At 52.7% G+C, this 16594-nt stretch overlaps 1 protein-coding gene across 1 annotated transcript in view; it reads right to left on the reverse strand.

The window, feature by feature from the left end:
• The window catches only part of EPHA8 (EPH receptor A8), a 54855-nt gene that overhangs the window by 22196 nt on the left and 16065 nt on the right, over nucleotides 1-16594 (reverse strand). Inside the window, exon 3 of the mRNA XM_030963880.1 lies at nucleotides 9085-9748. Within this exon, the coding sequence (XP_030819740.1) occupies nucleotides 9085-9748 (664 nt within the window). The remainder of the gene's footprint in view (nucleotides 1-9084; nucleotides 9749-16594) is intronic.

Genomic DNA, 16594 nt, shown 5'->3' on the forward strand with positions numbered 1-16594 from the left:
CTGGGCAGAGCACATCTCTAGCCCTGTATTGCACAGGTGAGTGCCCCGTGATCACTGCAGATCTGCCTGGGACTATCCCATGGGGCTTGCAGTGATCCCCCCACCCTGCACTGCACACCTTGCCTGTTTTCCCAGCCCACCAGCCCCACTGTCACATGTCACCTGCCCAAAGGACCCTGCAGCAGCAGGTTTGTCTCAGGAACAGTGAACGTGGAGGGCCCTGCCAGCCATCTGGAGTTCGGTCCATTTGTTTCACTCCCCCTCCATCCTCTGGGGACAGGACAACATCTGCTAATAAGCTGGCAGAGCTCAAGAGATGATGGATGGACCTGTCAAGGATCCGCTAGCAGGGAATGAGCTGCTCCTCTCCCTCTCAAGTGCTGCCTGGAAGCAGAGCTCTGCAGGTGGCCCTGGTGGGACCACCAAGGGCTGCTCCAGCAGGGCTGCAAATGCGAGCACTGCCCTCATGTCAGTCTCTCCTGGCTCTGTCCTCTGCCCAGGAGCTCTGGGCAGGGTGAGGGCATGGCTGAGCGTGACATGGGGCAGCTCTGTGACACTGGTGCCATCCTTCCTGACCCTTCAACAGATCTGGGCATCTGCAAGCAGCAGAAGAGCAGCCATGTGTCTCCCTTTGGCCATGCTGGGAAGAGATAGAGATGGAAATAAAGGTGTCACAGCCACTGTGACAGCCAGAGACAGGCACCCGTCCCAGAGCCCCCCAGGCTGCACAAGCCAGCACAGAAAATCCCAGCCTCCTTTCAATCCAGCTTCAGCATGATGCCTCAAATCTCAGCTCCCATATGACACAGACACTGAAACAGAAGCCAGTTATTCTCAGTCATGTCTTAAAATGACACATTTGCCTCATTGCCCAAAATCTTCTGTTTTAGCAGGGCTGTGCTCCCCTTTCCCTGCAATCCCAGGTCAGCCCAGGCTCTGTAGCCTGGAGGGAGTTTGGGGGCCTGGCTGGGCTGGTGCTCTCAGTGATCTCCTGGTCCAGAGGTCATGCCTTGCCCTAGGGCCCTGCTGGTGCTCACACACCCTCCTTGTGCTGCTTGTATCCACTCTGCCTCAGCCCTGGTCACCTCTGGCCCCTGGGCACCACATTAGCCTGTCCACAGCCCCAGTCCACCTTGCAGCCCCTTTGCATAGATCACAGATCCTCCCACCCCCAATACAACCCATCTCACTACTACACACCCCTGAACTTGTCTCCTGTTGCCCCAGACTCCAGCTCACATCACTTCCCCACTTCTTGGCCCTTCTTCCCAACCTACCCCAAGTTAACCCACTTCACACCCCACTGTACCCCTGAATCTTTCAGAGTGGGAAACAGGAGGAAGTTTTACCCATGAAAGCTTTGCAAAGCCAGCAAGACCCTGTGCTTGGGGGTCCCAGCAAAGGACACTCTGCATCCTTCTTGGTGACACCCAGATTTCACTGCCACCAGAATAAGTTGTATTTAGGAGGGTCCTGGCCTTCCAAGTGGAGTAATTCCACTTGTAGTGCTGGGAAAACTGGAACTGCAGTTGTACAGACTGGCTGCATCCCAAACTGGAAATCTGCATGATGCTGCCATAGAAAAATCAGCAGGTCTTAGAGTCACAGAATCACTTAGAAGCACACCTCTAGCATAGAATTCCAGAATCCCAGAGCGGTTTGGTTTGGAAGGGACCTCAAAGATCATCCAGCTCCCCTGCCCTGCTATGGGCAGGGACACCTTCCACTAGACCAGACTGCTCACATTCCCATTCAGCCTGATTTTAGTACTGTTGGACACACACCTGACACTCTTCTCTTTCCCACATCTAAAAAAAAAAAGAAAAATAAAAGCAGGAAACACCCAAGTCCCAGTTTGCTATGAGTGCTGCTCTGCTGCCTGGTGCAGACATCCTTCTGTGGGAGTGGAGGTGAGGCTTTGAAGACTTGTGTAGGTGAGACACCCTGACGTGCTCAGAGCAAAGGCTTTTTTATAAAGCTTATCCAGGGAAAGGCTACAGCTTGCTGGAGTAGGATGGAAACAGGCAGCTTAGTGCCAGAATTAGAAAAAAGCTGTTTCCCAAACTCAGTCTTGTCAAAGAGTTTTAGACAGAAGTATCCAAAGCTTCTGAAAAAAACCCACAGATTTCACCAAAGCAGAAGCAAACCCAGAAAACCCAGTCTAGAGGAAGGGGTGTCACGCCTGAAGGTGACAGTGCTGGAGGTAACTCCGTGTCCATTGCAAGGCATGAAAGAGGAAAGGACACACAGAACACCCAGAGCTCCATCCCATCCCCGGCAGGAGCTGCAGTGCAGTTTGGGGGGCATGTGAGGAGCACATCCATATGGCTGTGGATGTGTAGAGGGGCTGAGCTGTAAAATGAGGGTGCCCAAACATGCCAGGGCCAGCACAGCCCTCGCCCCCCACTGCTGAGCTCCACCAGCCTTTGGATCTTTCTCCTTCCTGCAGAAGTGGCAGCAGCTTGTTTTCAGAAGGGGAAGAAGCCCTGACACAAACAGTGACACAAGCGGCATCTGGAGCTCCTGCCAAGGGCAGAACAAGTTTCTGGCAGGGCCCTCTCCTGCTCTGCGGGATGAGGAGAATCTTCTCCACGCAAGGCAATCTCCCCAAGCCTTTGAATGTGCTGCTGGGGAATTTGAGATCCCCGCCCCGCACTGTGTTACACTATCCTCAGTGTAAGGACTGGTGCAAAATTCCAGGTCTTTCTTGTGTTCTGTGTCCTAACTCCCTAACAACAGCTTCCCAGGCACCTGCACACTGGAAATCCAGAGGAACAGCCTGTGTTCACCACCCAAAGGCAGCCAAGTTTTATGGAAGAGCTCAAAATAAAAATCCCCTGCAAAAAACCCACATTCCCGAACTGGTGAATGTCCTCATCCATCATAGCCCAGCTGCTCCTCACCACTTCTCAGAGGGACACAGAGACCTGCTAAGCACAAATAAAATTTGATTAATCCCCATCACTACCCTGAACTCCAGCTCACTATAATTCTCACCCTTCATTTCTGTCAGCACCAAAACACAGAAAACTCAGAGGAAAAGTGGCACACAGAATATTCAGCCAAGGACAAACCCTATATTGTTGTGTTGCTGAGATATAGTGGAGCTCTGCAGGCAGCTCCATCCTTTTGGTTTGTTCCTTAGCAGAGAAATAAGTAAATGGGTTCAGGTGTTGGAGTTCTGCTTTGTTTTGTTTTCCAAGCAAATGCAATTAGCCACTGCATTTTAGAGGTGGGACTGATGCTGGAGATCCTGGGATCACCCTGTCCTGCCTCCTGCCTTCTCCAGTGATCTCACTGGGCTGTGCACACACACAGCCCAGCACCCCTGAGCTCCAAGCCTGAAGCCAGGTCTGTGACAGTGAGCTGGAGGTCCTGGTATGAGACAAGTGTGAACCCAAGGGTCCCACCCCGAGGCTGGATAAGCCTCTAGAGGAAGAAGTCTTTCCTAATGAGAAAAAAAAAAGAGAGCAGGTTTAGATGGCATATTGGGAGAAATTCTTCCCTGTGAGGGTGGGCAGCCCTGGCACATGGTGCCCAGAGTAGCTGTGACTGCCCCTGGATCCCTGGCAGTGCCCAAGGCCAGGCTGGACAGGGCTTGGAGCAACCTGGGGTACTGGAAGGTGTCCCTGCCCATGGCAGGGGCTTGGAAGGAGATGAGCTTTAAGGTGCCTTCCAGCCCAAACCTTTCTATGATTCTGTGCTCCTAGATAGTCACAGCTTATGTGTCTTGGAAGACAAACTGGCTTTTTTCTTTCTTTCTTTTTTTAGGAGGATACAGAGCTTTGGGATAACCAGGGGGTGACATGATCTCACCAGCCAGTATTCCCTGTATTTTACAGAGCAGCTGATGGCCTTGCAAACCACAATGAAAATCTTGCAAGTCACCAACTTTTTTTGATTCTGTTGTCTGGCATCACCGGAAGTTTGCATAACTCCCACAGCACCACTTTGGAACTGTTTCTGCTCCTGGCCTTGGAAGCTTTGTCTTGGTAGGCTCATGGCAGAGCCCCTCTGTGTGGGACACCTGGGCCATTGGTGCCACCAGCTGTAGGTACCAGGTACAGCCTGATACCAGACAGCTGGCAGAGGATGCTGCAGGCAGGTAAGGCTGTGGCTTGGGCCTGCCATGTTTGTGCTGGGACTTGCACAGAAATTCCTCTCGAAATCCACACCAAGAAAACTGAAACATCTGCCAAGATGTTTGCTTGGAGCTGCCATAACAGGGTATTCTCATAGAATCATGGAATCACCAAATGGTTTGGATTGGAAGGGACCTTAAAGCCCATCTCATTCCACCTATGGCTGGGACACCTTCCAGTAGACCAGGCTGCTCCAATCACCATCCAGTGCCTTCTTCTGGCATGTTTCTCCTCAGGTGTTTCCAGGGCTTTCCCTGCCCCTGTTCCAGGCTTTGCCCCCAGCACAGCACATGGGGTGCAGCTGGATAGGGTTTCCTTTCACACAGCTCTGCTCCCCCCTTGCCCCACCAGCTGTGGGACTTCCTTCATAAATGTCTATGGATACAAAACTGTATTCACAAGCACATAATTACCAAGCTGGGTATTTTCTCCTCTTAATTAGCAATGCCGTGGTGCTTTAATTGCTCGATTAAAGTTGCCCACAAGGAAGTTTTAAGGTACATTAAATCTGCTGATTGGTTCATCAGCATGAATCCCACCAACTGGAAAAAATTAACTGGCTTCCAGATTGCTAACCAGACCCTCCAGATCTATTTCCACCAGCTGTGTACCACAGGAGGCACGAGAGAGCTCAGCAGTCCTTCGTCTGTTCCCTCCTCTCCTTCATTTTGCGGGCTGGAGGGGAAAGGGTCCCAGCAGTGGCAGTATCCCTCTCCTTTGCCCAGAGGAACAAGGCCATTTTCTTGCTGAAGCAGAGCTCGGTAAAATCTAACCCAGGGCCAGATCCTCATTCAGCCACACACATCAGACCTGTGTTTGGTGGCTGTTCTCACTCAGGCTACAAACACCCATCCTCATGCACAAATGGGCTGCTGGAGCAGGAATTAGGAATTGCTCAGCTCCTGCTCCCTCATCACCATTTTCCATCTAAAGGGAACAGCCAAACTGAAGGTCCCATGAATGGAGGGAAAGCAGCCAGAGCAACCAGAACACCCAGAGGATAAGATGCCTGTTTCCAAACTTCAGACAGAAATGTCTGAACAGCTCCTGAAAGCCATGGATATTCAACAAAGAAGCTCTTTGGGAGTGGCATTTCTGCCACAGGCTCATCCACCCACTCTGACAACAGGAAAGAGGGCCTGCCCTCTGTTCCACTTGATTATTAACAAAAATCCTTCCTGAGAGATTCTGTGCTCCTGGGGGTCCCCTATGGCTGGATGCTGGATGGGTTTGTGTCAACTCCCAGAGAGCAGCACCATGATCTGTAGCCATGGCACTGCTGCTGATGCTGCAAACAAACTCCCTCTGCGTGTACAACCTGTGAGCAGCCGAACAGATTTTAGCCCAACTTGAAGTTTTGCTCACTGATAGCTGGTGAGAGATGGAGCCCAAGAAATAATTGGGACTTGACTCAAAAGGGGGAGCCTGATGCAAGGACCATGGATTTACATGGTCAAGGACCAAGGTCTGTCCACCAAGGACCACCACCAAGGGCCATCACCAAAACCCAAGGTCTTGGTGGCTCAGAAGCCTGACAGCCCTCCCCAAAGAGGGGCTGACCAAGGGTGGTAGGAGGGATGTGGCTGAAGAGCCACTGCCCCCACCTGCCTGACCCTCTGTGTCCACCTCTCCATCCATCCACACAGGACAGGGTACCAATGCCCCAGCTCTCAGCCTTTGGGGAGGTGGATTATGTACCCTTCCCTGCCCAAAGAAGCACAACCAGGCTCCCCTTTCCCATCCCTCTAATTGCACTGACCTTATTGAAATGGGTATCTATGTGTCCTGCACAGTAGTTGCATATCAATAAGGCGAATTATGCTGATTGTCTCCTTATCTGATAAATTGCTGGGACAGATCCCTTTCCCTCCTGCTCTTGCTTATTCTGCTGTTTAGGCAGAGCAGTTGTTATTTGCTGTGTGTGAGAGATGTTAATGTGTTGTGTGTGGACTGTTGCATTTCAAGGAGGAAAGAGCAGTCCGAGGCTGTGGGTTAGGGGGCGAGGGAAGAAAAGTCCTTCAGAACCTTGAAAACAGAGGGAAAAACAAGTGGGCTGTTCTGTGCCAGGAGGAGTTTTATCCTTGGGGTGGCTGTGGCACAAGATACTGTGGGGCTAAATGCTGGGAATGTTAGGAGCTGGCAGACCCCAGGATGTCATCAACAGATGTAGGAATTCCAGTTCAAATCCCATTTCTGTCCAGTAAGGTACTGTAGCACGTGTGCCCAGTCCCAGTTGGAGAAGGGGGTTCTCTGGAGAGGAAGCTGGCAGAGGCATTAGGCACAGATTTGGGGACAAATGTCTGGTGTGTGGGGGCTGTGATTCAATGCCAAGCCAGCTGGCATCCTCAGACAATCCTGATCCCAGTGCCCCTCACATCCTTATTGCAAACAGCAGGACATCAAAGCAAGGCAAAATGTGGATCCTGCTGGGATAAGTGCAGGAGTCAGAGAACCCAGCCACCATCCCCCCACCCCAAAAAAGGGCAGTGAAGGATCCAACATGATAGATGACAGCAAAGCCCCATCCCTGCAAGGCCAGGCTGGACAGGGCTTGGAGCAACCTGGTCAAGTGGAAGATGTCCCTGCCCATGGCAGATGGTGGAACAGGATAAGCTTTAAGATCCCTTTCAACCCAAACCAGTCTGGGATTCTACAACTCTGTAATGGGGATGAAAGGCAAAGAAGTTCCCGATGTTTCTATACACCATTCACCATGTCTCACCTCACCTCTTCCTTCCCAGGTCTATGGCACTGCCTTACTTCTCCTCTGAAGGGCTGGGAACAGCCCTGGCAATGGTCTGGTTTCCTGAGCTGTCTTCCATCACTCTGGCAGGCCCTTAGGAAAATGAATGTTAAAGAGGAGGGGAAGAAACCTCCACTGTTCAAATATCTTTAGCTTTGACAAATAAGGCGTCTGGCTGTGAAAGGCAGAAGGAAATTAATTTGGAATCATATTTTAAACACTGCCATAGAGGCAAAGTATCTTCTCTAATTTCTCCCCCTCCACACCTCCTCTCCCCAAGCAAAAAATGAATTTCCCTGATATTTATAGAAAGATTATTAGGGCCACAAGGAGTGATTTATACCATCTCATCCCTGTGACCGAGAATGAAAAATTGCTGGGGCGACAGCCACTGGAATCCTGCTTTTATCCGCCTGACAATTAAAACGGCTAATTTCCAACTCCAACAGATCTGCTGGGCTTATAAATCATCCCCAAAAGGCACTTTTCAGCCTGAGAAATGAACTCTGCCCCAATCAGGCACAAGACCGGAGATTTGCATCTGTTTGCCTTCATGTGTAAATACATGTCCTGCTGCCCCACCAAAGGAGATGCAGGAAAGGAGGTGCTGCCCCTGTTCACTTGATGTCGGGTCATCAAACTGTGCTGGAACCAGAAAAATGGTACAGGGAAGGCAGGAGGGTGAGACAACACCCATGTCAGAGAAAGTCCAGTGACATTTCTGTCCTGTTTCTGATGCCACAAGGCTTGGAGAGTTTTACCAGAGAGCATTGCTGGGTCTGAGCCATCTGCAGAGCCACCTGGGGACCCATGCTGGACCACACTTCCTCCTGTGCCATGCCTGTGGTAGGAGCAATCCCACCAGAAACAGGCAGGAGGGCAGAAAAGGGGCTCTGCCATAACTTCGCTGCCAGGAGAGAGCAAACCTATCCAGGGAATCACATGCAAATGAGGCAGGCAGAGCCCAGCACCAATGCCAGAGCCTTGCTCAGCCTCCTGCCTTTGGGGTGGGGATGTCCTGGGGCAGAGTGTGCAGTACAGCACTGCTGGAGGGGAACAGTAGGAGGGGCTGTTTTGTCTGTCTGAGCCAACTTGCAGCTCCTTGTAGTGGTGGGGCTGGCACAGCCAACCAGGAGGCCCATGCCAGTGCCCTCTCCTGCAGTAGCACACGCCTGGCCCCACATACATCTTGCACCCACCCTTTAACATGATGGAAGACCTTTTCTGAGTTATTAGATCTATCCCAGGACAACTTTCAAATCGACTGTCACAGACAGAAGGAGTTTCAGATAAAAACATTTATTCTGCCCATCCTTCCCACTCTGTAACTGGAGACCTGCAGGAGCCAACGTGGGTCCCAGCAGCCCCTGGATCCATTCCAGTCTGGTGTTGGACGCCCTGACCTTGAGCCAAGCCTCCCTAACTTGACGTTACCGTGAAACTCAAACAAAGGCCCCGCACTCATATTTGTGCTGCTCCCCCTCAACACATCCCATGAAGAAACAGAGAGCAAACAAATCTGTGTGGAGGGCTCTCCCGGGGAGCCCGTGCTCTGTATGCACACATCCCTGTGCTGCTGCTGGTCACCCCACTTCCTTATCACAGTTTGTTCAGTTGGCAGCTCAAAGCTGCCCAGTGGCACTGAGGGCCCCTGGGAAGGCTCTCCACACCCTGCATGAGGGGCTCTGCAGCAGCCCTGGGAGGTGAGAGATGGAGGCAATGACCTTGTTCCATGAAAGCTCAGTGTTTTCCTTTTTGCTTTTCTCCCTTTTAAACCCATTCCAGCAGTGGGTGTTTTGGAGAGGCCAAGTAGTGCCTTGCTGGAGCACACCAGAGATCTCAGCACCAGTCAGAGCTGCTGGGGGCACTGAGCTGGGATCTCTGGGCCAGTGATCCATGGTACAGAAAGATGGAACCAGAGCAGCCCCTGTCCTGATGCCAGCCAGTCCCCATCCCAAAGCCCTGCCCTGTGCACCAGGACCTGTCAGAGCCACAGGAACTCCCAGGGAGTTTGTCAGTCATACCAGCCACATATTTTGGAAGCATGAAGCCAGCCAGCAAAGGCATGGACAGCCCTGGGCCTCCACAGAGACTGGCTGTCCCAGTTTCTGTGAGCAGGCTTCTCTCTTCAGCCCTTCCCCAAAGAGGCAAGAGCCCCTTGCAGCCACCCCTTCCCTTGCAGGCACTGCAGGCACTCACCCATGCAGGAATCACGCTGCTCTTCATAGCCAGCGCTGCACACACACTTCCCGATGGGCACCAGCCACTCTCCCTCGGCACTGCAGTACATCTTGGGGGTGTCCCTCTCCTCGGAATGGCCCACGCACTCTCCCCGCACTTCCACCAAGGAGGACGAGTCTGCCCCGGTCACGGCCTCGGAGAAGGACGCCAAGTTCCTCACAGTGGCCGGGCACTTCTTGTAGTACACACGCACCGAGACTATGGCAATGCAGGCCCCGATGTCCTGGAAGGCCAGGTAGAAGCCCCTCTTGCTCAGCGGCCCCACGCCCCGCACCTCCGTGTTCAGCTTCAGGCGCCGCACGCCCAGGTCCACGTTGGTGAAGCTCTCGTCTGCTGCGATCGTGTCGATCTTCAGGAACTGGCTCTCACGGGTGCTGGTGCCCAGGTCCCGGTCAGACTCCATGTAGTAGAGGTTGAAGGTCTCCTTGCAGGTGCCCAGCACGCCTGGCATGCTGTTACAGTCCCTCAGCGTGAATTTGATCTCTGCGTAGACCCGCCGCGCTCCATCCCGCTGCACCCAGTTGGTCCGGAGCCAGTTGTTCTGGTTGGGGGTCATGACGTTACAGACCTGGTAGGTGTGGATGGGGCTGAAAAACTCATCCATTTCATTGATCGAATCCCACTGCAGGACAGAGAAAATGGGTCATTCCAGATGTTCCCAACCCCTGGGGGAGCAGGGAGCATGCAGGGGTGTGTCCCATCTCTGCTCCTGTGTCTGGATGGGAGGTCACTGCTGCCAGAGAGCAAAGGGAAATGAGGAGCACTCATTAGCTGCACTAATTTGGGCGGTGACACCCAGTTGTAGCACTGGGGGAGGTGCAGCCCTGCTTGAAGAAAGGAACACTAGCTGAGGTCCTGGCAGAAGCTGATGGCAGTGTGTGTTTGGGAGGGCTCCAAACCCTCCAGGTCATGTCTGCGAGTCCCTTTCCTTGGTGCTCAGCCTGTCATTTCCAGCAGCAGCAGGAACCACCTGCCTTGTGCTCACCTGGATCTCCACTGGCTCGTGCACTGTCCATGCACAAACTAAACTGTGTGCTTTCCATCTGGAGAAGGAGTTTCTGGGTGGATACCAGAGGGTGAAGGGGAAGCGTGTACTGAACACAGGACTGTCAGCAAGAAATGTGGACTCATGGGGGCTCACAGGTCTCTTCTTCCCTGCAAGGTGGTGCCAGTGTGGCTCCTCAGTGTGAGCCCACAGTGCCCAACCCAGCTGAGAGGCTGGATCAGGGCTGGCTCTGGGAACCAGAATGTTCATGGCTTGATAGCTCCAGGGTGAAAATTCCAGGTACTTGTGGCTGCAGGGCAAACCTGGGGAAGAGATACTGGCAAAAGCAGGTTGCAGCAAGCAGGATTGCAATGGACGGTGGTCTGGATAAGTTCAGAGGGACGGGCGTCACACAAGGGAGGGATGCTAAATGGGTTTAAGTTATTGGAAATGAGAAGAAGTAGTGATATTTTGGATATCAGTTCCATAGGTGAGGAACAAGTAGAACTTAGCTGTTGGGAGCTACATGACACTTCTGGGGGCTCAGTCTTGCCTGGCATCTCCCTCTCCACTCTCACCAAATGCCTCACCAGCACACACAGACTTTTGCTGCACTGGGGGGCTTCTCATGACATCTTTAGCTCACATAACTGCTCAAACCAGGTACTCCAATCATACCCCCATGGATGGCTCTGGGACCCCTGAATTCTTAGGAGAGAAAGGGAGGAGAAAGAGGAGCAGAGGAGAACTTCAAACCATCTGGCTTTCCCCCAAACTTAGAAACAGGCTTTGAAGTTCCACCCCCATGCCCAAGTCCAGCTGTAAGGGACAGCCTCCGATGCAATGCTGCAGAAACTGGGGAAGGCTCTGGCACTCCTGCTCCTTTGCCTTCCAAATGATCCCCACCATTCCACCGTCAGCATCAGCATCCCCCTCCAACACCTTCCTGGGATCCTGGCTCTACCCCGAAGCTGGCAGGGAGAAGCCCCCACCTCAGCACCTGTGTGTACCCAGCTGTCTGTGGGGGCTGGGGGAGCCAGGTAAATCCCCTGCACAGAGCAGGAAAACAAATCTTTTAGGCAGCATTTTAAGTACTTTAAAATAAACCTCTAGGCTTGTTCTGACAGGGCAAAAATGGTATTTTCTTATGTGAGTGGTGAATGTGTTTCATTAGACACAAACCAGCAGTCCCAAGAGAAGGATGCTCTGCTCAGAGGAGGTGAACCTGCAGCCTTCACCCCGGTGATGTGGGAGCTGACAAGGATGCAGATCCCTGGGACCTGCACCTGCCAGCCTTGCTGGGTGGCTGCCAGCAGTGCAGGGACAGGGCACAGCTAGGAGAGGGCAGCACCTCCAGAACATAAGAGATACAGGAAAGAGGTATCAGTGATACCTGTAAAACAGTCCACTCCCTTCTCCCCTCTCAGATGGGAATGTCCTTCCTTGTTTGACCTCCCTGACCTGCTACTTCTGGGGACGTGTTGTCATGCCTTCTGCTTGTGTGAGGGTGATCAGAGCACTCAATGCAGTCATGTACATCTTCAGTTTTCTCCAGCATCTCATTTTCTCCTGCATTTAGGAGAAAACTCTGCTTCTCTGTCCTAAAGAGCTTAAAGCAACCTGGAAAAGGCAGCAGCTCCAGGTGCAAACTACAACGGAAGCTCATTTTAAGGGGAATATGCTGACAAAGGGGGTCAAAATCAAACCATTCCCAGGGAAGAAAAATGTTTTGGGATGCATTTAAAAATATTTTCTTCTGCCCAGAAATGCCCAGGTTTGTCCTGGGATCACTGGGAACATGCCCTGCACTCCAGTACTCAGGTGGACAACATGGAAAGGGGCCAGGATACAGGTCTGCTTGGCCAGAGGGATGAGGGCAGCAGCCCTCAGCTTCCCAAGCCCAGGGACGAGCCTGTCAAAGGAGCTGTGACACCCAGGACCCTGCCCTGCTGCTTGGCCGGGGGGCACAGGGGTACTGGCGGTGTGTGCCAGCCCCTGGCAGTGCAGCAGAGCAGAGCAGTCCCCAGTCCCACACCCACTGGTGCTCAGGCTGCTGCGGTGCTTCCGAGGGGGTGGAAGCCACTGTCGAAATTAATTGAGCACAAATTAACACCAACATCTGTTTCCTGTCTTTTCCCTGCTGAGTTTCCCGGGGGAAGGGAAGCAGAGCTGTGCACGGGAGGAGCCACACAGTGTGAGGGCAGAGCTGTGGGGGTGAGCAGGGGTGTCCCCACAATGCATAGCCATCTCCCCTCGGCACTGCCTGGGCGGGCAGGGCTCTCTACGAGGGTCTGGCAAGGGAAAGATGAGGTTATTGTGAGCACCAAAATGCTTTGGATCCAGTTCATCTGGTTGGTTTTGGTCTCCAGACATTCTCTCCTAAATCTGGCAGAGGAGATGGAGCTCACTACTGCCACGTCCCCACATGGCAGTCCCCATGTGGCAGTCCCAGAGCGGGCAGCATCCTCCCTGTTGACAGAGCAGGAGATAAATGCCCACCTCCAAGTACCAGCAACAGTCAGTATCAGCCACACCTCCACCCTCTGGGGTGAATTCGGGGAGTTTGTATATGCACCATCACTCTTTCAAACTTAGTGCTGCTTTGCACAGCAGCTGCACTGTCAGTTCTGTCCCACGGTCCCTTGGGATCCCAGTCTGAGACCAGCCCAAAATGCCACACTTGGCCTGCAGGGAAAGTGTGCTAAGAATGGGGCAGGCAGGCTACCTGAGCTCAGATGCCACAGATTCATCTTCCCAGCGTGTCACAGGTCAACCAAGGTCCCATAGGCCCTACCAGGTCCCAGGAGTTACAGGGTCTTTGGGATCACAGAATCCAAGAAATTATTTGGATTGGAAGTGACCATCTTGTTCCAACCCCCTGCCATGATCAGGGACACCTTCCAGTATCCCAGGCTGCTCCAAGCCCTGCCCAGCCTGGCCTTGGACACTGCCAGGGCTGGGGCAGCCACAGCGTCTCTGGGCACCCTGTGCTAGGGCCTGACCACCCTCACAGGGAAGAATTTTTTTCCCAATATCCAATCCAAATATACGCTCCCTCAGCTTAAAGCCATTATCCCTTATTCTATCACTGCTTAACCTTGCAAAAAGTCCCTCTCCAACCTTCCTGTAGGCCCTTTTAGGTACCAGAAGGGAGATGAAAGGACCTGCTTCAGGAATCCCCATGACTGGAGGGGTTTTTCTGTTTCACCTTAGTTCCAGGCTCTGTGGGCAGGAGGGGACCTCTGTGACACTGGTTACCACTGGTTCAGGAATGCCGGCAGCATGCACACCCCAGGCACTGCTGGCTCTCAGTTCATGGGCTGAGGTGGTTTTCTGAACCAAAGATCAGCTGGGCCCCACCAGTGTGATAAGATCCCCCAGCGAGATGGAAATGAGGACATCATAATTAACGTGGCGAGCGCACGCGCTGGGGGAGGATGTGATTGCATCTGCATTCAGGAGTTTGCCTAATAGTTTAAATTAAAGTCAACACCAGTTATAAAATATTTGCCAGATTATGAAAGGCAAGAGATGCAAACACCAGATATCTGGGCAGCTGAGTAAGGTCTTATAAGTCTCCCAGGGCCTGTGTGGCACAGCAGAGGAGAAGGAGGAGGAGCAGAGGAGAGACTGTGTCCCCCTGGCAGCAGCTCAGCCTCCCTCCATCCTTAGTGCAAAGGAATGAGTGTCCCCAGCCCTGGGACAGCTTCCAGGAGGGATGCCAGGTCTGCCTGGCATAGCAAAGCTTTTGTGGCCACTGAGACATCCAGCACTTTCCTTCCCAGCACGCCATGGCACCTTCTCACACCATTGTCACTGGGAGAGGAAAAAAAGAGAAGGCTGTTATTGAAGCTATAAATCATTAGATGGGAGGCCTTAATGGAGATAATCCCCATGAAATCAGTCACTGCTGTGCCTAAGGAGGGATTTGTCAGGCAGTTAACTACCCTGAGCTTCACTGCAGGTGATTAACTACTGGTAGTGACCAACATCTGGGGAATTAGCAATAACCCAGGATTTACTGAACAAGCACTGGGAGATGAGCTTTTATCTCAATTACCAGTCTAAATCTTTATTTTCCAACGTTCCTTTCCTACGTTTTTTTCCCCAAAGAAAATTAATTTCACTACAGCTTGAGCTGTAACTTGCTGGTACTTCTGGACCCAGGTAGAGGCTCCAGCTTGGAAGAGAAGCCCAAGAAATACAACAGGGACACCAAAGTGAAGGAGAGCAGAGACATGGTCTAGGCCCATGGGAGATCCCCAATATCTCTTGGTGGTCTGAGAAGAAGAGATGAATCTGAAGGGGGGTGGAATAGCAGGGACACAGCACAGCTCACACTGAGGATGGGATTTTACAGAGTGAGCTTGGGGCAAAGGGAGACCCTGCTTCATGACAGATGGAGCTCTTCCCAGCCATGAAGGCTGGGAAGACTGGCTGCTGGCTGCAGGATCAGACCCAGGCAAAAAAAGTCCCCTGGTGTGTAGGCATGGCTCTGCAAATAGCTCAGTCCAAGGGCTGAAATCGCCATTCTTAATGCACAAATACTGCTAGGAGACCATCCTGTGGCCATGTCTGTGCTTTCAGCTGGGGGTTTCAGCAGATCTGGTGCCTTTCTGACAGTGTTCTCTCTGGGTACTAAAGGATGAAGGAGGAGCACCCTTGGCTAACTGTTCCCAGGGGCTTCAGGATACATCTCTTTCTGAGGAGCAAAGGGACAGGGATGGGGAGATCCAAAGCCCTTTGAAGTTCTTTCCTGATTCCCATCAACAAAGCCAACATGGAGCATGCCAGGTGGGATTGCTGGGGATTGTGCAGGGCCAGGAGTTGGACTTGATGACCCTTGTGGCTCCTTCCAGCTCAGGGCAGTCCATGACTCTGTGTTGGGGCAGCTGCCTGGGCGGCAATGCCCAGCAGCTCTCTGGGCTGACCCCAGACCCTGCTGCAAGAGGGAAACTGTAGGGCCACCACAGAAGGTGCTGGTGGGGGTGGATGGGGAGGTCATGGGCAGCATGGGGGGCCTTCCTCCAGCACTCAAGGTGCTCCCATTCTAATTAGCTTTTGCAAGGCATCATTCAAGCTCCTTAGATGCCCTGTGTCTGAACAAAATAATTTCCTGTTTGACTTTGTAAATCAAAGTAGACGATACAATAATTATTAATAATATGTTGACTTATCTCATCAGTGTTTTAATTAGTCAGTAGAAAGGCAATTTGCAAAGGGGCTGATCAGCTCCCTGTGATCCAGCAGGTCACGGGCCAGGCAAGGAGAAGGGAGAGAAGGGCACTGGGGCGTTTTGCTGGGGAGAACTGGGATACAGGAGGCATGGCAAGGGGAGGGGTTGACCACACTGATAAGAGTTTAATTTTCAATGCAAAGGGAATTGTTCTGGGAAGGGAGCGAGCTGCAAAGCTCCTGGGAGCCCTTTGAAGTTATAATTGAGAGGAACCGCAGCCTGCGGGACAGGGATGCTCCCGGTGACCCTTCTGCTTCCTGCACGTGTCTCTGGGGTGACGGTGAGGGGGGGGATGCAATTAAACCCCTGAGCAGCAATTACAGCCAATTACCCCTCAGTTAATTGTCTGTCAAGAGAAAATGTCAAAACAGGCTAGGCATGGGTCCCTGATGGCCTGACATTCCCCAGGGCCCACGGCACTGCTGACCCTCACTGTGCCCGTTGCTCCCAGCTCCTGCTCCTCTGCTCTTGCTGGCCCTGGCAAAGCCAGACAGGGAAGTAACCTTCCAGTGAGGCAAGTAAACCTTCCAGTGAGGCAAGTTCACCCTGCCCACAGGTGTGATGAAGTGGTACCCGTCCAGTTTTGCCTTGGCTGTGCAGGTAGCTCTGGGATCTCCCAGTCAGAGGATGAAGCCTCTGAAGCTGCTGCCTTTCCTCTGGATCCCCAGGTGTGACAGGACCTGCAGGTGCCACAGGGCGAGCCATAGGGCACTAGGCAATGAACTAGCAGACACAAGTCCTCTTCAGAAGCTCCTCAGGCTGGGGACCAAGGCTCTGTGCTGCTTAGTGCCATGAGAAGACCCCGGAAGAGCTACCCACCTCCTACTGTCTGTCACCCATGTGGTGGCCCTGGGGGGAATGGAGATGTGGGTAAAGCAAAACAAGCATGACTTCAGCCAGCAGTGCTGGACCCTTGGCAGGAGGATGCTGCCTGTGTCTGCCCACGGATGGAGCTGACACGCTGTGGGGAAATCCTGCACTGTGGCCCAGGCAGGACAGCTGGGAGGTAGCAGGAATGGGGGGACACTGCCACCAATCTTTCAGCTAGAGTATCAAAATTAAGGAAATGGCAGTAAAAATAAACTACCTCCATGAAAATCTGGCTTCACAGTACAATGCCTCTATACAACCCCAACCCAAAGCTACAGCACAGGGCAGGGACAGCCCCAGGGACACCCAAAGCACTGGGCACAGATGGTGACCAGCAAAGGGAGTTCCTTTCTTAGTGCAGGGATCACACCAGATCT

Source organism: Camarhynchus parvulus, chromosome 21, assembly GCF_901933205.1.
Source record: "Camarhynchus parvulus chromosome 21, STF_HiC, whole genome shotgun sequence".
NCBI lineage: Eukaryota > Metazoa > Chordata > Aves > Passeriformes > Thraupidae > Camarhynchus > Camarhynchus parvulus.